This window comes from Rattus rattus, chromosome 13, assembly GCF_011064425.1.
Source record: "Rattus rattus isolate New Zealand chromosome 13, Rrattus_CSIRO_v1, whole genome shotgun sequence".
NCBI lineage: Eukaryota > Metazoa > Chordata > Mammalia > Rodentia > Muridae > Rattus > Rattus rattus.
The window spans coordinates 68,876,814-68,896,899 of record NC_046166.1 but is presented as its reverse complement, the minus strand read 5'-3'; the positions used below and the strand labels follow the sequence as shown (position 1 = coordinate 68,896,899).

The window sequence follows — 20,086 nt, the reverse complement described above, 5'->3', positions numbered from 1 at the left end:
CCAGCAGTAACCAAGCGTCGTTTCTGATGGCCCACGAGATGGCACACCACGGATGGATCTCCCTCAGAGTGCCCCAGGATGCTCTGCTTCTGTTTGAGGGAGGACTGGTTACATTTCTGGGTTTCTCTCAAAGACTCCTGGCTCCTGGCTCAAGAGTCTTCGCTGGTTAAAGCAGCTCAGGCGCAGAGGGTTTCCCGATTTTCCTGTTTCCCGATTTTCCTGTTTCCTGTCCCTGCTCCCATCAGCAATGATTTTCCTCTTTCTCTGTATTGAACATAGAGCTAATATCGCTCCTGCCTCACCCTCTCCTTCACTGCCTGATTCCCCCTGGGGGCTCCCAAGAATTTGGACCCCAGGAAGGGCTCTTCCACAAGAATCTCACTTGGACTATCTCTCCCTTCATCCTGCCCCTTGTAAAACCGGGAAGTCTCACACACACCCCTTTCCTGTTCCTCCTGCAAATCAGGGGCCGGCATGGAGGGTGGCCTCACCCACACATCTTCTGCAAGTTGAATTCTTCCATTGCAGAGGCAAGTTCTCTCGGGCAGGCGGCTCGGCCTCAGTCGTATGGCGAGGACCACACAACAGCTGCCGAAACCTGCAGTTCTTTTCCGTACATGCTTCTTATGGATTGCAATGTAGTCCCTAGCCCACCGGCTGGTCTCGGGGTGTCCCCACAATCGCGTGGCAGATGCCTTTCACCGGGGAGATAGGCCACCCCATACACGGAGAAGCTGCCAGGGCTGGGATGGAATCCAGAGCAGGGCACTTGCTAGGCAAATGTCCTGCCGCTGGACTACACCCACGATGCTCTCTCTCCCCACCCCTGCCAAAGAGCAGTTTGGAGCCGTTGTAATTGTGGGGCGAGCACTATGTGGCATCTCATTCTGCCAGGGGACGACTGAGGTGCGTCATCGTGAGAAGCAAGATGGCGGACTTGTCCTGTGGCCGAGGGGCCTGCCAATACATCAAGTCTTTCTCCTCTCCTCCCTCGAGTTGTATGTAGTGTTGCAAAGAGATGTTGTCAGGTGCATACTTCAGATTCGAGAGATGCTTCTCTCCTCTCCTTTTCCTCTGTTTCCTTTTCTACCTTGTGGTGTCAGGACCTGCCAAGGAAAATGGTAACGCTGATCCCAAGTCCTGCCGCTGCCATTTCCGGGGCCGGCTGCCAGCTGGTTCCGCGCAGGAGCCGAGCTGAGCTTCTCCACCTCCTCCTGCCTTCTCTCCTGGGTTTGCCCTGCACAGAGAGGTTACAGATGCCTTCCTGGAGCTGTTGTGATTTGTGTTATTTTAAACTTCAGAACACGAGGTGAAATGTGACACCAGCAACAATGAGGAGGAGGGAGAGCTGTTTGACTTTGAGAGTGGAGATGAAGTTCCAGAAGCTGACCGACAGGCCCCGGCTGCCCATGACGGGACGGGAGCCGCTGAAGCAGGTGGTGCAGATGAGAGCACGTCCCCTGACGGGACGGGAGTTGCTGAAGCAGGCGGTGCAGATGAGAACACGTCCCCTGACGGGACGGGAGCTGCTGAAGCAGACGGTGCAGATGAGAACACGTCCCCTGACGGGACGGGAGCTGCTGAAGCAGGCAGTGCAGATGAGAACACGTCCCCTGCAGGTCAGTGTCACAGTCACGCTGCCCTGGGTCCCGTGCAGGAGGCTTCCTGACCTCTCTGTGCTAACCGGACTCAGCGTTTCCTTCCCTGAGGTTTGCCTGGGCTCGCACTCAAAGAGGGTTTGTAGCGTAGACCAAACCCGAGCTGCTCACATGATGGTGCTCAGAAAGACTGAGAGTGGGAAGCTGAGGAGAGGCAGGGCAGTTCCTACGAAGACTCAGATGCACAACCCCAGTAACCCCCTCCTCCTGCCCGGTCCCACCTTCTGGTGTCCCATTCAGCTAGGAGCTCATCCACTGGGCACCAAGATACAGTCATACCTCATAACGCCACCTGCTGGGGACCAAGCCTTCAGCCTGTAAGCCTTGGGGTGGGGGTGGGCTTCATATATAAACCAGGACAAGGACAGTTTGGGGGCCATAGGCCTCAGGGTCTCTGTGAGGCAACTGACTGAGCTGCAGTGTGTAACATTTCCCCCAGTTTCTGGTTTAGAGACAAGAGGCTGCTATTGTCTTAGTAGATGCCCCTGGTCATTTCACGGCTGTACACAAGCTGGGATGATTCGCCCGACTGGGCTACCGCTCATAGGCCAGACAGGCTGCTTACCTAACTGTGGTCACTGTGGTTGAGGAGTGGCCTCTCCCTCCTTCCTTCCCGGCCAAGTCTCCCCACGTGGATCTTCGACTCTTCTCCTGGGAACCTCTGTGCGGGGTCTCTTCCATTTGTGGCCAGGAGTGATACCAGATCCCCACGCCATGGTGTACCCCTCAGACCTGGGCCTCACAGCCTCCTGTGGTGATCTGGGCATACTGGGTGTCCTGACACTGGGGATGGGTGCAGGGTCTCCCTGCCCTTGCTACAGCCACGGGGAACCACACACAGCCCCAACACCTTGTTTGCTACATAGTGTCCTTCTGTCCTCCAGGAAACGGAACTGGAGTGGAACCTGTCCCTGAGGCAGAGCCTGAGAAACTTGTGGTCCCAATAAAAGTGAACCCATATTCCGTCATTGACATCACGCCGTTCCAGGAGGACCAGCCGCCATCTCCAGATGCAAACCCAGAGGAGGAAGGGGTGGGCCTGCGCGTGCCCAGTGGTTACTGTGTGCCTGTGCCCTGTGGCTACGCTGTCCCGTCTAACCTGCCGTTGCTGCTGCCCACCTACTCCAGCCAAATCATCATCCGAGCCCAGTCTGTCGAGGAGGAAGGTACGTGCCCCCAGAGCTTCTCACGGCGACAGGGCACACTGGCTGAGAAGCCTGTGCTTGGCTAACACCCCCCCACCCCCCAACAACCCCTCGGGTACAGGAAGTGACAGTTCTGAGACAGCTGTGTGCTCTGGTACCTCTGGCCTCTGCACACCAGGAGATTTTACATGGTCTTAGAGCTGGCCAAAGCCTTGCATTCTCTGCGCTTTACCACATGTAGAGTGCATACGTGTCCCATCATCCCCTAATCCGCACACCTCAGAACAGGGTCTCTGTAGTCCTGTCTGCGGTATCAAAGACAAACACGCACACCTCATCTCTCGGTCCTGGCACTTAGAACAGTGCTTATGCATAGATAAATACACAGAATGGATGGTTTTAAATCATGTCAAATTATTTTCCAATAAAGTACTTTCAGTGTTTTCAATTCGTCATCACTTTAAAATGATAGATTTTCCCCTCTCAGTGCTAGGGTACTGTGCAGTACTCAGTACTCAGTACTAGAGCCTTGTGCATGCTAGGCAATTACTCTGCCAGTGAACCACATCCATAGCCCTTTTGACTCCTTATTCTGAGACCAGGTCTTACCAAACTGCCCAGGTTGTCCTTGAACTCACTCCACAGCCCAGACAGTCAAGAACTCAAGATCCCCCTGCCTCAGCTGCCTCACATGCCTGGCATGTGAACACGTTTGCTCTGACTGCAAAGTCCCTCATTTTTTTCAAGTCTCAGTGCTTATAGGATTGATTTCTGCAGGAAACAGTTACCTTTAGAACCTTGTATGGTCTCCAGGATTCAAAATCGAGTTTCCTTTAAAGAGTGTTTTCTCGCTTATTAACTGTAAAGCGGAGAACCCTTGCTGAATTCTTCGCGTAACTCTGAATCGGAACTCCGCCTTCTCCCAGCCTCCCCGAGTGTAAGAAGACTGCTTGGTGGTGTACCCTGGAAAGAGATAGAAAAGTAGGAGCTGGGGGAGGGAAGCACTCAGCAGACAGACCCCCGTGAGGGACTGGGTTCCGAGACCCTGGCCAGCCCAGCTGGAGCTCAGGCCTGGACACCCCGGGACAGCATGTCCTCCAGAAGAGCTCTGCTCACTGTTGGCCTTCTACCGGCCAGAGAACTCAGGAGCCCCACTTCCTGCACATGCTCACTCGCCCCTCTCCATGTCCTGCCTGATGTCTCGGAGGGCCCACTTTTCACCTTCCTTCCCGGAAGCTAAGACTTGCAGAGAGCAGCCTTCTGATTGGTGGGCGTGGGAAAGCATCTACCCCATCTAGGTCAGGAGGCCTGTGAGTGTTCTGCTGCTCCCTCACCATAGCCGTGGCCCAGAAAGCTTGGGTAGCCAGGGCTCAGTGCGCTACCAACCAGGTTTCACACCTGGCAGCTGTATGTACTGTTTGGCATTCATGTGGCCAGGACAGCACTGTCCTGGTTGGGGTCTCCATGTTGTCTGCACTAGGTTCAGCCTCCTGGGCAATAGCTTTTGTGTGATTGGAAAGTGTTAGGAGCCATTACTTACCGCTCACCCATAAAACAAGCCCTTTTTCCGCGGGCTCTTTATGGACAGCATTGCCGGCCCAGGAATCCAGCCTTTGCCAGAGGTCATCCAGTCAGCTACCCCCAGGGGTTGCCCTCTGACGCTGAGCAGGGATGCAGCCCACTGGATGCTGGGCAGGCTGTATGCATACAGGTGTGCCATACGATGTCCCCATCTCCTGTGAGCCTGTCCATCTCCTCTGAGCTGGCTCTGTTTGCATTCCTCTCAGCCTGCTCACTGATGGGCTGCAGGTCTTGTCCATCCTCACACACTATGCAGACCCTGTGGGGCTGCCCTTTCTATGAGAGCACAGTGTGTGTATGTGTGAGCCAAGGTTGGGACTGAGTGATTTAAAGAGAAGAAAGATTTTCTTCGGTTCATGGCTCCTGAGGGTTCACCCAATGGCTGCACTGCTATGAGGCAGAACATCATGTGGTGGTGGACACCATAAACAGAACAAAGCCATTCCTTCCGTAGCAGTTAGGAAGCAGTTAGAGACAAGCCTTGAGAAGGTGGTCCCCAAGGACACAAGTCTCCCCTACCCGCCGTGGCCTGCTTACTCAGACCAGGCTGCACCTCTAGAAGTCTTCATCACGGTCCAGTTGTGATCCCATTGGTGTCAAAGCCCTTATGGTTCAGTCTCCCTCAGTGATTGGATCTGGGGACCACGACTTCAGGACATGAGCCCCAAAGGGGACACAGTATCCACAAGACTGAAGCCCTGCACTTCCTCCCCTCCAATCGGACACAACATGCGTTTGCATTGAGTCTGTGTCACAGACATGAGATCTCACACCGTGTAACAATCCTATTATGAATACAGTTTATCTAAGAGCTGATCAGTTCCCATGTTGGTGAGAAAGCAGTGTGAGGTAATTTAAGGATTAGAAGTCAACAGTGAAACACTGTCGATCTTTTCTTTTCACAGTAGCAGCAGAAGTTGCGGCAGACGGGCAGTGCAATTCCCTGAGCTCTGAGGACCTTCCACACAGGTATCTCTGCTGATCCTGGCTCCCCTGGTCGATGCCGTCTCCTGCAGTGCGGGGCTCACCCCCTCTGGAGTCCCAGCTGCAGGAAGACACTATCTTGACCCTCAGGGTGCTATCGCCTTGGGTCCTACCCACGTTTAGGCCCTCTGTGTGCCACAGCCTCCAAGTGTCCGTGTTAGCCGTGCGATGGTGACCAGAGCTATGCATTTCCACTCATCAGGCCATGTCTTACCAGCATGGTGGTGGCCGGCCCTGACCCATGTCTCGCCAGCATGGCGGTAGCCGGTCCTGACACTCTGTGCCTTCTCTTTAGTCCTTAAAGAATAAAGCGCCCCCAACCCCTACCCCAAACTTAAGATTCTAGAAGTCACTGGAATTTCTGGGGAGAAATAAGCACATGCAAGGACTTTCCATCGAGTGGGAATGGAGAATTTGGGTCAAAGCAGACCCACAAAGGCCATGTTTTCAGAAACCATAGTTCTATGCATGTTTAGAAGTTAGCAGTCGGTCCCACGGACAGGATGGAGACAGAAGGGTCAGGAGTTCTAGACTAGACTAGGCTGCAGAGTGAGACCTTGCTTCCCAAAACTTAAATCACGGCTGGGGTGATGGCTTTAGTCAATAAAGTGCTCGCCACACAGGAATCCAACCCTCATTACCCACATAAAAACTGGGCGCAGGGCGTAAACCTGTAACCTCAGCACTGGGGAGGCAGAGACAGGGGAATTCCTTGGGGCTGGCTGGTCAGCCAGTTTAGCCGAATCAGTAGGCTCCAGGTAAGGCATTCTGTAATGGAAAGACACCCAATGTCAGTGTGTGGCCTCCATTCACAACATACATGTACACACAGACACACATGTGCACATGTTAGTGTGTGGCCTCACTTACAACATGCATGCACACACACATGTGCACATGTCAGTATGTGGCCTCCACTCACAACATACATGTAGACGCAGACACACATGTGCACATGTCAGTGTGTGGCCTCCACTCACAATATGCATGTACACCCAGGCACAAATGTGCACACGTCAGTGTGTGGCCTCCACTCACAATATACATGTATACACAGACACACATGTGCACATGTTAGTGTGTGGCCTCTGCTCACAACATGCATGTACACAAAGACATGCATGTACACAAAGACACACATGTGCACATGTCAGTTTGTGGCCTCCACTCACAATATACATGTATATACAGACACACATGTGTACATGCATACACATACCAACACCATAACTACCACACCAACAACAAAATACTCAGATGCAATGGGAAACTTCAAAAAGCGAAAGAGCCCTCCTTGTCCTATGTAGTCCCACCCCTCAGGTCAGCAATGGACCATGTCTGCCCTCTGTGCACATCTATGGGTGTCTGCTATACCATGCCTCATCCCCAGCAGCCTGCCAAGCATCGGATTATTGCCTGACTGTGCCCTGTGGACATGCCCTTTCCCGTCTGCGGTCCCCTTCACCATCAATCACTAAGCACAGGACCAGTCCCTACTCTGCCCTATGCACACATCCACACACATCTAATATGTCTCTCCTTCACGGTCTCCCTTTCTGCCACTCTAGTTCTCCCATAGTTAACCCTGACACAAGAAATGTTGGAATGTGCTCAATGGAGCCTTACGGAATTAGCAGTTACTAAGTTTTAAATTGCCTGCCCTTTCTGGGAAGCATGGTGAGGCTGGCATCTGTTAGGGACATGGGGTGACTCTTCCACTCGACATGGCCACGGGGTATGGCCTCAGTAGGAAATAGCAGTTCCTAAAGGGTCCGGTGCTGTCTGGTGTCAGCCTCTGTGGGGTGTCTTCCCAGAGAAGGGGTGACAGTGAAGGCCCTCACCAACACTTCTCCTTAGAACTTCTAACGACCAAGGGGCGGTGCAGGCAGTGGCCTCGGCCGTATGACCTTACCCTGACAGGCTGGGTTCCTTCCCCAGTGACTGGACTCTGTTCCTCTCTTTGCCTGGGTTGGCTTTGTCGCTGCCGCGGTCTCCCTATTTCTGCACTCTTCCTTCCCTCTACTTCTGCACTGCCCTGAGTTGTCTTTGTGACTGAGGCATCAGCAGGGAGCGGGTGTCCTGGGGCCCGTCGGTGTGTTGAAACCTCACAGTGACAATTCACGTTTTGTCCAGTGAATCCCTTCTTGCCATTCTCGGTGGAAAGTGCCACAGTCATTCGCATTGTGTAAGACAGAGTCCCAGTCCCTGTCTGGCTGTGACTGTCACTGTGTGGGTGCGGGTAGCCCCGTGGCCCGTGTACCTTCCTCCTGCCAACCTATGCTAGGGGAAGAGAAGACTTAGGCCCAGTGCAGCCAGGAGGCATGATGTGTGACATTCGGGCTTCGCAGAGAGGGTGACACTTCCGGCGCTGCTGTACGTGTGGCGACTCATAGACTTTGAGTTTGTAAACTCGAACTTGGGACTCGTGCAGTTGTGTCTGGGGAGATCTACGGCAGACACAGTAGTGTGTGAGCACGCATGGGCGCTATAGGTCACTCAGCCCCCAGGACTGGCGTGTTCCTCCCTCTCGACTCAGTGATGTCTTTACTTCCAGCGGTGATCAAGGCAGCCAAGAAGGCAGTGCCCTGGCCCGATGGGCAGCCGACCCTGCCAACACAGCCTGGATGGAAAGTAAGTGCCACCGGCCCAGGGGCCTGGGTCCCCTGCCCCTAAGCACCCACAGGTCCTGCCAGAGGATGGCAGTGGGTTTCCTTTCCTGGAAACTTGAAACTATACAATGTTTCTGTTTACTTACATACTAACAGTGACGGACATATAGAAGTTTCCCTGGGACTCCAAAGCGGCCTTTTGCTTTGCATTGAGTCAGTCACAGCTCTGCACTGAGCATTTGCTCCCCCCCACCCCCCACCATTTCTTCCTGGTACAGGCTGGCTTCAATGTATGATGGGGAGCTAATGCTGTGACCTGCCCGCCGCCTGTGGTCAGCCGTTCTTCGGGGGCAATGCTGGGGAGGGGGCGTGCAGGTCCGGGGATCCACAGTTGTTTAAAAACTGATATGTTTTTAGACAGCCCCTTGTTTTCTTATTTGTAAGGAAGTAAAGATTATCCTTTTTATTACCCAGTAGCTCCTTATTTCCGTGTCGCTCTTCACATGGTTGGCAAAGTCAAACCACTTCAGCCGCCTCTCGGCTCAAGTCTCTTCTGGAAAATTTGGCTTTGCTTTAACTGTGACCAACAGGTTCTAGGGCGACTGTGGTAGCTGTTCAGGACTCAGAACCTTCACAAGAATCCATCAGCATTTTGTTATGTACTAACAGTCTTATTTCCAGTGTACAGTGCCCAGGCGTCTTCTTTGTCTCTGTCTCTGTCTCTGTCTCTCTCGTCTGTCGGTTTCTGTCTCCCCCTTCCTCTGCTCCCCCCCCCACTCTCCCTCTCCCTCTCTCCCTACCTCTCTCTCCAAATAATTTACTGCTCAGAGCAACCCTAGGGTGTGCACTACCTCGCCCTGTCTTGGGAGGAGGAATCTTCTGGCCGCAGTCGCTCAGGTGTTAGTGGTGTGCCAGCTGCCACCGCAACTCAGGAGTGCAGACTTGGTCCCCATGGTGCTGGGTAACTGAGCTCTATAGTCTGTCTCCCACGTTTTTGAGTATGGTAAAAGATCGTGGTTGGGTGTCCTTCCACAGAAAGGGCAACACAAATACTTTTAAAAATTAACTTCAGAAGGCTTTTTATTCTGAAGCCTATGTCCACACGAGGCATGTAAACGCTTCACATATTCAGATGAGTCTCAGTGTTGTTGGTGGGCCCGTGTGACCATCTTGCATGGTATGTGACATTTTTATATAACCCCCTGCCCCAATCCCCCACTTTTTAAGAAAACTTACTCACAGAATGCTCAGGTCCCCATAACGCAGGAGGAAAACTGCCCCCATGCAATCAAGACATGACTGGCAAGGGTGGCTTCCCACCTCCAGGGTGTAAACCCCGCTCACAGCCCATCAGTGCAGCTCAGTAGGTCCCCATGCCACCTGGCACCAATGGAGTCTTTATTCCTAAGACTTGTGTCCCACCTTTGCATTCTAGTGTGTCAGGACAACATCTGGATCCCACAGGATTAAACATGTTTCAAAGAAGCATGAAAGGAAACACAGCTGTAGAAAAAATGGCCCTGAAACCAGGGGGAACTCCCTTCCATAGGTCAGGTTTCACATCTTCTGTTTAGAGCTGAAGCTCTCACTCAGCGCCTCTTCTTGTCGAGCCGGTCACCTCTCTGCTTGAACCTTCCAGATATTTATAACATGGGGAGGCTGTCCTTCTGACATTCACCTTATACGCCCAAGTTCTAGCCACTTTTTTTTTTTTAACACATCTTCCCTTATTTTGCAGATCCAGAGGAAGCAATTTACGATGACGTTCCAAGGGAAAACTCAGACTCTGAACCAGGTTTGATCCTGTCCATACTAGTCTAGTTTAGCAGTTCTCGTTCTGGGTGCAAGAGTAGCTAGTGTGTGGGTGGTCCCCTGCGTCCAGCATCCATGCATTCTGGCCTCGTGCTCTTGGTGCTTGTTTCGTACGGTGTGATTGAGTGCTTGCTCACAGCACAGGGAAGATGCCCAGCGCGCACCTACGAAGTGATATAAACGGGGATATACAGAGAGTCAGGGGAAGGCCTTTAGCTCTAAGGGAAAATATAAATCGTCAGACTATAGAGACACAACCTAGAGCAGGGTTCATTGAACACTGAGCTAGAACTTGGCAGACATAAATGGAACACCAGATCCCCGCAACAGCCTCAAAGCAGCAAAAGGAGTGAGAGCAGCGGGAGAAAGGTGCCAGGCCCCCGGGTAGTCGGGAGAGGGAGGCGGCTCTTACAGCTCCCATGTCCGGACAAGCACCATCTTTGTAGCATGCCGCGGTGGTCAGAAGCCTGGGTTTGTCCTCACAGACTGGAGAAACAGAATTATACCCCAGGGAAAGGATACAGAAGCAGAAGGAAGCAGGAGAGCAGTGAGCACAGCAGCTGGGAGGCCTGTGGCGAGCCACGGGGCATCAGTCAGTCCCAGCAGCTGACCGTGCTGGTCGGTTTGCAGGTGGGCTGACCCCCAGAGCTGTGAATGTACTGGGGAGCCGGGCCATTTCAGGCAGACCTTGGTTGCTTTCCCTGTTGTTTCCTTGTCATTTGTGGGCTTGTTTGGCTAAGGCCCACTGGCCATCATAGAAGTACACAGTTTAACTTCTAAACCAGTGAGCAAAACCAACCTGGTTGAAAGTAAGGGATTATAAATTAAGAGGAAAATGACGGGTAGCATAAGGGAAGATTGCAGAGTGGGTCTCAGCACTGTCTGTATTAACACTGAGTCAATACAAACTTGGCCCCACTGCCTGTAGAGATTGAACAGCAACACTGGTCACGGAGTGCAATAGGAGGGATGTGTGAGCGCATCGACAACCAGGAAGCGAACGTGTGGGAAAGAAGCGCGATGGTAACTCAAATAAACGTAGCCAGTCTGCCCAGTAAGCCATTAGCTGCTGCACTATAACTGATGCCCATTAGGTGTCCTGCTCCATGGCACTCTTAGAGGTACATGGTGGCCCCTCGGCAGAGGCTCCGGGTGCACATGGGGAGTTATATCTGAGATACGGCCGGAGACAAGTTCCTCAAGCAACTGGAGGAAGAGTTTCACAAAGCCCTCACCAGTGTTGATGGCTGCTGGCTACAGAATCAATGGCTGTAGCACACCGGCGTGGCTGACTTAAGGACAGCTGTGAGGATATGTATGGTTCCCAAGCCGGGTTCCACGTATGTGTAATCCTGTAAAATTATGGACCATACTTCAATGCACGTATTAACAAATGGCCCCCAAAAGTAGCATGCAAAAGTTATTTGAGGAACATCCTGTCTTATTTAGGGTTTCTACTGCTGTGTTAAAAAAAAAAAACCACCATGACCCAGAGCAACTTGGAGAGGAAAGGGTTTATGTCAGCTTAAAACCGTGGGGTCACACTCCATCCTTGGGGAAGGGCAGGGAGGGAACCTACAGGCGAGAACTGAAGTCGACTACGTGCAGGGGAGCCGCCCGCTGACCTTCTCTGCATGCTCAGTCTGCTTCCTTAGAGCACCCACGACCACAAGCCCGGGGCGGCACCACCCACAGTGACATGGGCCCTGCCACACCAATCATCAGTCAAGAAAATGTCCCGCAAGGTCCCCACAAGCCACTCTGGTCCGTAGCATTTTCTCAGTTGAGGTTCCCTCTCCCCAAATGACTATAACTGTGTCGAGCTAACATTAAACCGCTATGAGGTCCAGTCAAATCGATAAAAATATTATGAACATAATTTTGAAAAGCATTAAAATGATATGGGTTATCGGGTCCGCTGCTGTCCAGCTGTCATCCTAGCCACTCTGGAGGCCGAGGCAGGAGAACTGAAGTTCAAGGTCGGCCTGAGCCACAGAATGAATTCAAGTCCTGCCTGACCGGCAGCATGAGATCAAGGCAAGACGGATAACTAGTGGGACCCAATAAAAATAAAGATAAAAGCCTGGGACTGTACAGTGTGGTGGGAGAGTGCCACTCAAGCATGTGCAAGGTCCTGGGTTCAATCCCAAGCTTGACAATGAGTGAACGAACGTATGAACGAATGACAACTATTTAGACATTTAAAACCACTTTACAAAAATAGTTGTTCTGTTATCTTTAAAACTCTGTCAAAGATGAAATCGGACTGCAAATCACATCATAGTTCGACTTTACTAATCTTAAAAACAGGGCAGATTTACAACATTACTGTTGTTGAGACAGTGGCCTGCGTCCAAAACTTACTGGAAAGCGGTGAGGTCAGTCAAGCACCTAAGGGGGCAATATCAGAGGGTGGCCGAGAGGATGCCTGGACCAGGGAAAGGTAGAAAACAGAAACCAGAACAAGAAGGAGAGCCTGGAAAACCAAAGGCTGGTCTCTGACAAGTGGCAGACACGGACCCTGGTAACATTATCGAGAGAGAAGCGGAGAAGGAAGGGGGAAGGAAGGGGTGATTCAGTGGCAGAAACTGCAGCATCTGTGTGTAAAATTCTCTTGTAAGAATCACCTGGTCCTAAGTCAGGTGCCTCCCTCAGGTGCAGAGGCCCTGCCCCACTGTGGTACCCAGGTCATTCAGGATGCAGAGGCCCTGCCCCGCTGTGGTACCCAGGTCATTCAGGATGCAGAGGCCCTGCCCCGCTGTGGTACCCAGGTCATTCAGGATGCAGAGGCCCTGCCCCACTGTGGTACCCAGGTCATTCAGGATGCAGAGGCCCTGCCCCACTGTGGTACCCAGGTCATTCAGGATGCAGAGGCCCTGCCCCACTGTGGTACCCAGGCAGCTCAGCCTCCAGGGGAGGATGTAGGAGAAGTAGGCCTCCCTTGTGTCCCAGCTTACAGAATTATTCACTACTTAGAGAGCTACTTAGAATCCTTAGGTTCCCCCATCCATCAAGTGTCACCTCTGGGTCACCTTTCTACCTGCTTCTCTGCTGTGCCTCTAATCTTTGCATACTCCATATACTAAGGTCTCCCTTTGTGGGAAGTTCCTAACAGCTCACATACGGTTTAGTGTATTTTCACTTTATTTGCTGTAGTCGTGCTGGGTCCCCAGGATGCCTAGCGGTGCTCTGACGTGCCAACATCGCATGCAGGACATTTTCAGATTCTAATCACTGCCCACATGGAGGAGGGTCTGTCCGGGGAAGCCAGAGCCCATAGCAGCGTCCGTGTTGTTCCTGAACAGGGTCGGGGCAGCCCCCCGTCTGGTGACTCAGACTTAATTTGCTGTCACCTTGATCTGTGCACCCAGATGAAATGATTTACGATGACGTGGAGAACGGAGGCGAGGGTGGAAACAGCTCCCTGGAGTACGGGTGGAGCTCCAGCGAGTTCGAAAGCTACGAGGAGCCAAGCGACTCGGAGGGCAAGAACGGGATTCCCAGGTCCTTCCTACGCAGCAACCATAAAAAGCAAGTATGTGCTTGGTCTGTGTGGTGGACGAGCGTCCTGCTGCTTCCCTGGGAACACGTCTGGGAAACGTGTTTGGAGTCACACACTTCCGGGGTTTTGGAGAGCGTGGGGTACCAGCGAAGTAGCCTCCTATCTGTAAGCACAGAAGGATCCGGCTGTCACACCCTCCTAAAGCCACTTCTGCAGTACGAAGCAGGCTCACCATCCAAAATCGAGGAAGGTGGTAAAAGCCACGCATGTTGGCACAAGTGCAATCCCAGCACTTGGGAGGTCGAATCACAACGGCTGTCAGGAGTTCACTGCCCGCCTGCGGTGTGGTATCAGGACAGCGGGGGCCACAGAGAAAGACCACCTTCCCCACCTTCCCACAAAGGCAAAGTTAGAGAGGGAAAAAAAAACATCAGCAACTTAATGCAGTCTAGCAGTCGCAGTCCTTCTGCACAGAGTGAGCTGGCCGGGCCCTTTAGACGGAGCAGGCCCAGCTCTGCCTTGCTCTGCCTTGCTCTGCCAGTGACTGACTGACTGCCTTGCATTGCGAGCCAGATGCAAACCAAGGGCCAGGGAACGCGGTGAGCAGCAAGACTGCAGCCTCCTGGGTCACCGTTCCCTAGAGAGAGAGAGAGAGAACGTTTAGTTTGGGGCCTAAGACATCTGAGATCACAGTCCGGGGGGAACTCAGCCCTCAGAGTGAATGTTCATTGAGGGCGGCACTCCTGGCCCTGACAACAGCTTGAGGTGCATGTGGGGCTGTGGCTGGCAGGGTCACATAATCTTGTTGCTGGGGTCCCCTTTGGCCAGGTGTAGAAGGATCTAAGGTACTGCGTGTAACTCCTGTTTGGTGGCACTTCTTACAGTTGACTGACTGGGTACAGTCACGGCGGTGTCTGAGCACTTCCTGTGTGAGCCCACGTGAGGTCCTCATCTAAGCCGTGGTTCTGCCTTTGTAACCATTAACCAAAACCTCCCTCATCTGCTTGCCTTCCCCCAGTGACTCCATCAGCCTGAGGCTGAGGCTGAGACTAATTTTCTGTGTTGCGGTATCTCTGGAAGTTGTCACCAGAGAACTGTCATTTTCTCTGACTTATTTCAGACCTGGGGACAATATCATGATGGGCTTTCACTCAGGCTTTCTCCAGGAACACAGGTCTTCTTTTATGGTCAGGGGGACAGCAGGATCTGTCCAGGAGTGGACCTGCAGTTGTTGCCAGGGGAGCTTATAATGAGGCAATATTTGTTTGCGTGATGCTGTATTAGATACCCCTGACCTAAAACGAGGTCCTCAAAGAGTAGCCCAGCGCGGGGAGCATCCAGGGTGCAAACACGTGAGGCCCGTTTTCTTGATTGACTTGGGCAGATGGCACCCAGGCCGGCAGTGCTCATAAGACTGCTCTGTTTGCCCTCAAGGTGGACCCGGTTACTGTCAAGCCTCCAGAAATGCCGGCGAGGATGGCAGGTGGCTCAGCAGCCTTTTGTTACTAGGAAAAGCGCTAGAGATTCTGAGTGTGGAGCAGTAAGGAGGTGCAGCGCCCACACCTCCTGCTTGGAGGATGGGGCTGTGGATAGGGGTCCTCGTGCTGTAGGCCTGTGGGGCACAGAAGCACATGGAGAATAGGCTTTCTAGACTAATGCATCACGTTCTTACGACTTGAGTTGCTAAGTAGTCTCAGCTTTCTGTTAGACGTTATTTCAAGTGTCCTCGTCCTGGCTAACAGGAGACACTACCCCCAGGGGAGAACAGCCTGCTGTGTGTTTTGGGTGATGACTGTAGGGAGGTCGGTTCAGCACACTCCAGCCAACCGTCAGTCAGGACGCCATTTAGCACAAAGACTGTCTTCCCCGGAGCAACTGCACTCCAGCACAGTCCTGAATGCCAGGTTCCTCCCCTCGGATGCAGACCCAGAAGAGCCTTGAGTGCATTTTGCACGTGCCAGCTCTTGTCTCCCGGAGATGTAACTGAGTGATCTTACATAGGCTTTCTGTGCGTTCACTGGCTTTGCTCTTCCACGGGGGCGCGTGCAGCCTGCCGGTGGAAGGAGGACACGTCCTTCCTGGACGCCTTACTCACCTGTGTGTCTGTCTTACCTCGGGTCAGCAGAGCTGGTGGTGGCCTCCAGCCAGACGGTGTCACGTCCTTCATGCAGGATAGCCTCTGGGGACCCACAGAGCCCGTTCTGAAAAGCGTATCTCTTTGTGCTGCAGCTCTCTCATGACCTAACCCGCTTTAAGGCGCACTGTGAGGAAAAGATGAGAGGTTTGGTGGCCAGTACTGTGGGAGCCATGGAGGCGCAGCAGAGGCAGGAGTGGAAGGTAGCGTGGCTCCTCCTTGACCCCCTGCACAAGGCAGACGCCCTGTGCAGCTCAGCCAGAACGGTGGTTCTCAAAACCTGGCCCAGGGCTCCCGGGCCAGGCGAGCATTTCCAGGGCCGTCGTTAATGACCTCTGAACTTGTTCTCTCGCAAGCGAGCGAAGGGAGAACATTGGTAGGCGCTTGCGATGTGTCGTGACGTCACAACAGATGGACTGTGGAGTCAGCAGTGTCTGGGAGATCCCCACACATGCAAAATAAATACCGATTTTTGTTTTGGAAAGTAGAATCATTTCCTATAACTGTTATTTAATGCAAAACGCAATAGATTGATTATCTTCTAAGTAAGTATCAATGTAAGATTTGAAATTGTCACCGATAGATTAATGACATAAACGAAAGCTGTCAGGGCGTTCAGTGGTCTTTAGGAGCCGAGTGAAGCAAATGCCTGGCAAGCCCAAGGCCCTGGGCTCCATTTCCTGCTCAAAACCACTAGTGAAAGTGACCGTGGGGCTCAAGGGGCTCCTAGGCCAAACGTTTGAGAACTACTGGGTTTGCATATCTTAGTCCTCTGAGATGTGTTTTAAAAGGGTACTGTCAAGTAACTTTCGCCGACTCTCCGTCCATTGGTAGTGTGAGATTTATCCACGTTAGATGGGGTTTCACTAAAGCTAGACTCTCCAGCAATACACACTAGGCTTTCTGAAGAGCTGCCCTCCCATGAGTCACGCCACTGTTTGGCCGGCGTCTGGTTGGTTCCCCACAGGACGGTGAAGACAGACGCAGATCCGGGAGACAGTTTGCTAGCTCTGGGGTTCTCCTGGGAGCTGTGGGCTCTCTGCTTGGTGGGGTAGCATGCCGCACAGTCAGCTCGGTCCAGCTTAGGAATGTGCGGATAGCTGTGATTGACAGGTCCAAAGATGAGAGCAAGCGCTAGGAGCATGAACAGCAAACGCCCGGCGTGCAGGTCGAGCTTCGGGTGAACCTCCTTAACTAGCTCCTGGAACGTAGTCTTCTCTGCCTAACGTGGAGGTGAGCTTTGGGGTCTAGAGGGCCCCTCCTGCCCCACTCTGCAGTCCTCTGACTATTCTGATGTGGCCAAGAGGGGCTGGGGTACCGTTGCCCATGGTTGGGTCGAGAGGAACAGGACCTGGAACAGAAACTGTAGCGAGCTTCAAGAGCCGTTCACATCCCAGTAGGTTAAGGCCATGTGCGGAGCTGAGGGCGCAGGAGTTAGGATAGGGGGCAAGAGTCCCTCTAAAGATCCGTCACAGCAAAGTATGGTTAGAAAAGGGGTGGAAATCTGAGTTGGGGTGCCGGGTTGGAAGCGTAGGCCAGGGGTTAATTATAGCTGTGTTGAATGGTCATCGAGAAGAAAGTGATGTCTGCACTGGGACGTAAGGGCCTTCAGTGTAGACTCTTCCAAAGACAGCCAGTCAGCACCCTTGTCTCCTGGGCGAAGTGGGCCACAGCAGGTAGCAGAGGGCTTGAGCTGCGGGCTTTGTTGTCATGGCAGCCCGCTGAGGGTTGAAGTGGGCTTGCCGAAAGGCTGTTGTGAAGGATGCTGGCTTGTGTGTTCACCGGCCTCTTGGGCTTTCTCTGAAAGGACATCCAGTGTCCGAGGCCAACACCTTCAGTCCCAGCTGTTTAAAAAGTAAGAAATGAGATTGCCGGCTGTGCCAAGCCGCTCCTGGACGCCTGTGGCTTCTGTTTGTCTGTTACATCCCAGCTCTGGCTGGAGGAAACCAGGGCCAGTGAACTCAACCTGCACGGGCTGTCTTTCTGATTTATGTCCCTACAGAGGGATTGGCTGCTTTCCTACTCCCTGGGCCGGCCTCAGCCCGTTGTCTGTCCCTGACTCTGTCTCGCCCTTCTGAACAGCTGGGTGTAGCTGTACCTAGCACCATGGCAGAAACGGCCCGCCATGGAGACCATCCAGAAGCTTGTTGGGAGCCCTGAGCATCCAGCTAACTCTCCTGTCCTTGGATTGGGCACACGACTATCTGCCACTCTTCAGAGCTCCTTCTGTTTGAAAGAGGTTGAGGAAAAAAAAAAAAAGATTTGATGTAGCAGGAAGGTTTTTGAACCCTGTCAAGGAAGGGCTTGTCTTTAACAACAATGACAACAACAAATTACAAAGAAAGAAAAAAAAATCAAAACCACAAACACATATACACTGAATATAACCAAGATGCCTCCCCCAAATCGAAAAGCTCATTCCAGGTAATGTTTAGACCCAGACTACTTGACAGTATTCTTTTAAAGTGACATCAGGTAGCGTTGTGGGGGCGATCACAGCGCCTGACTCGCTTGCTTCTGTTTTTACAGATGCAGAGGCTTATGAAGGCAGCCAAGGAGGGCACCAGAGATGGTTTGGAGAAGACCAAGGCCGCCGTGAAGAGAGGCCGCTCCTTCATCAGGACCAAGTCCTTGGTCTATCAAGGTCTGGAGCCAATCTTTGCATGTAGCACCGACTCCGTGAGGAGGCAGCATGGAAAGTTCCTGCATCCTCCTCTCCCCCGCCCCGCCCCCCGCTGACCTGGGCCCACCCCTCCTAAATGAAGGGTGGTTTGCTCTTAAAGCCCCCCCCCCCCAGCCACCGAGCATGGAGACTCGCTAGCAAAATGCACGAAGAGCTGCACACGACAAAATCAGAGAATTAAGGGAGTTGTCGTAATTAGCCGACTCTCCAGCTGCCTCCTCCCGAGAGCTGTGGCCCTCAGCCTTCCCAAAGCTCTAATACACTTCCTCATTTCGTGGTGACCTCCAACCAAAAGTTTATTTTTTTTTTAAAGATTTATTCATTTATTATATAAGTACACTGTTTCTGTCTTCACACACACCAGAAGAGGGCATCGGATCTCTTTACAGATGGTTGTGAGCCACCATGTGGTTGCTGGGAATTGAACTCAGGACCTCTGGAAGAGTAGTCGGGTGCTCTTAACCGCTGAGCCATCTCTCCAGCCCAAAAGATTATTTTTGATGCCACTTTACAACTATTATTTTGCTTCTGTTATGAATTGTAAATATCCGTGTTTTCTGATGGTCTTTGGTGACCACTGTGGAAGGGTCGTAGGAGTCCCCCAGCGGGGTCGTGACCCTCAGATTGAGAACCACTGTACCAGAGGATAGTTAGTGCCCCCGACTGTTCCACTGTGGCCCTTCCCTGTAGCCCTCAGGTGCTGGGGCCCCCATCTGTGGATTCTTATGCCACCCATCCCAAATCAGACCAGGCCACGACACTGATACCAGATTGGTTCTCCCGGCTTTGCCATTCTGCATGGACCAGCGTTCATGTCAGGAGGGAGCTATCTACCCAGGGGCTACAAAGTCCTTGCTGGTGAGGGAAGGCTCAGTGGAGTCACAACGCTCGAGGTTTCCTAAATCTCCCTGAACATTGTCGCCTGTGTGACATTGCGTGCTGACACCGAGATGAAAGCACGAGATCTTTGGGTCAGAGGCGAGTCAGGGACCACGGCTCCTGGGAACCGAGATCCCAGCCCGGAACAAAGACTGGCAAGGCCTCCAGGGGTGGATTAGGGCAGCTGTGAGAGAGAGGGAGGCTGTGTGTGTGTGTGTGTGTGTGTGTGTGTGTGTGTGTGTGTGAGAGAGAGAGAGAGAGAGAGAGAGAGAGAGAGAGTGAGAGAGAGAGAGAGAGAGAGAGCAGCTGTGAGAGAGGGCAGCTGTGAGAGAGAGGATGACTGTGAGAGAGGGCAGCTGTGAGAGAGGGGGCAGCTGTGAGAGAGGGGGCAGCTGTGAGAGAGAGGATGACTGTGAGAGAGGGCAGCTGTGGGAGAGGGGGCAGCTGTGGGAGAGGGGGCAGCTGTGAGAGGGGGCAGCTGTGAGAGAGAGGGCAGCTGGGAGAGAGAGGGGGCTGTGAGAGAGGGCAGCTGTGAGAGAGAGGGCAGCTGTGAGAGAGGGGGCAGCTGTGAGAGAGAGGGCAGCTGTGAGAGAGAGGGCAGCTGTGAGAGAGGGGCAGCTGTGAGAGAGGGGGGCTGTGTGAGAGAGGGGAGCTGTGAGAGAGGGCGGCTGTGAGAGAGAGGGCAGCTGTGTGAGAGAGGGCAGCTGTGAGAGAGAGGGCAGCTATGAGAGAGAGGGCAGCTGTGAGAGAGGGGCAGCTGTGGGAGAGAGAGGGCAGCTGTGGGAGAGAGGGCAGCTGTGAGAGAGGACAGCTGTGAGAGGGGGCAGCTGTGAGAGAGGGCAGCTGTGAGAGAGAGGGCAGATGTGAGAGAGAGGGCAGCTGTGAGAGAGAGGGCAGCTGTGAGAGAGAGGGAGGCTGTGACAGAGAGGGCAGCTGTGACAGAGAGGGCAGCTGTGACAGAGAGGGCAGCTGTGAGAGAGAGGGCAGCTGTGAGAGAGGGCAGCTGTGAGAGAGGGCAGCTGTGACAGAGAGGGTAGCTGTGAGAGAGGGCAGCTGTGAGAGAGGGCAGCTGTGACAGAGAGGGCAGCTGTGAGAGAGG

The 20,086-nt window shown here is 53.1% G+C and overlaps 1 protein-coding gene across 2 annotated transcripts in view; it reads left to right on the top strand.

Moving 5' to 3' along the window:
* Arhgef10 (Rho guanine nucleotide exchange factor 10) overlaps positions 1–20,086 on the top strand; it is an 89,784-nt gene that overhangs the window by 17,563 nt on the left and 52,135 nt on the right. The window contains exons 3-10 of one of the 2 annotated variants that reach the window (XM_032918949.1): positions 1,302–1,455; positions 2,532–2,824; positions 5,290–5,353; positions 7,923–7,999; positions 9,716–9,772; positions 13,161–13,324; positions 15,521–15,628; positions 17,955–18,069. In XM_032918949.1, coding sequence (XP_032774840.1) covers positions 1,302–1,455; positions 2,532–2,824; positions 5,290–5,353; positions 7,923–7,999; positions 9,716–9,772; positions 13,161–13,324; positions 15,521–15,628; positions 17,955–18,069 — 1,032 coding nt within the window. The remainder of the gene's footprint in view (positions 1–1,301; positions 1,456–2,531; positions 2,825–5,289; positions 5,354–7,922; positions 8,000–9,715; positions 9,773–13,160; positions 13,325–15,520; positions 15,629–17,954; positions 18,070–20,086) is intronic. The other variant, XM_032918950.1, reaches the window with a different exon arrangement.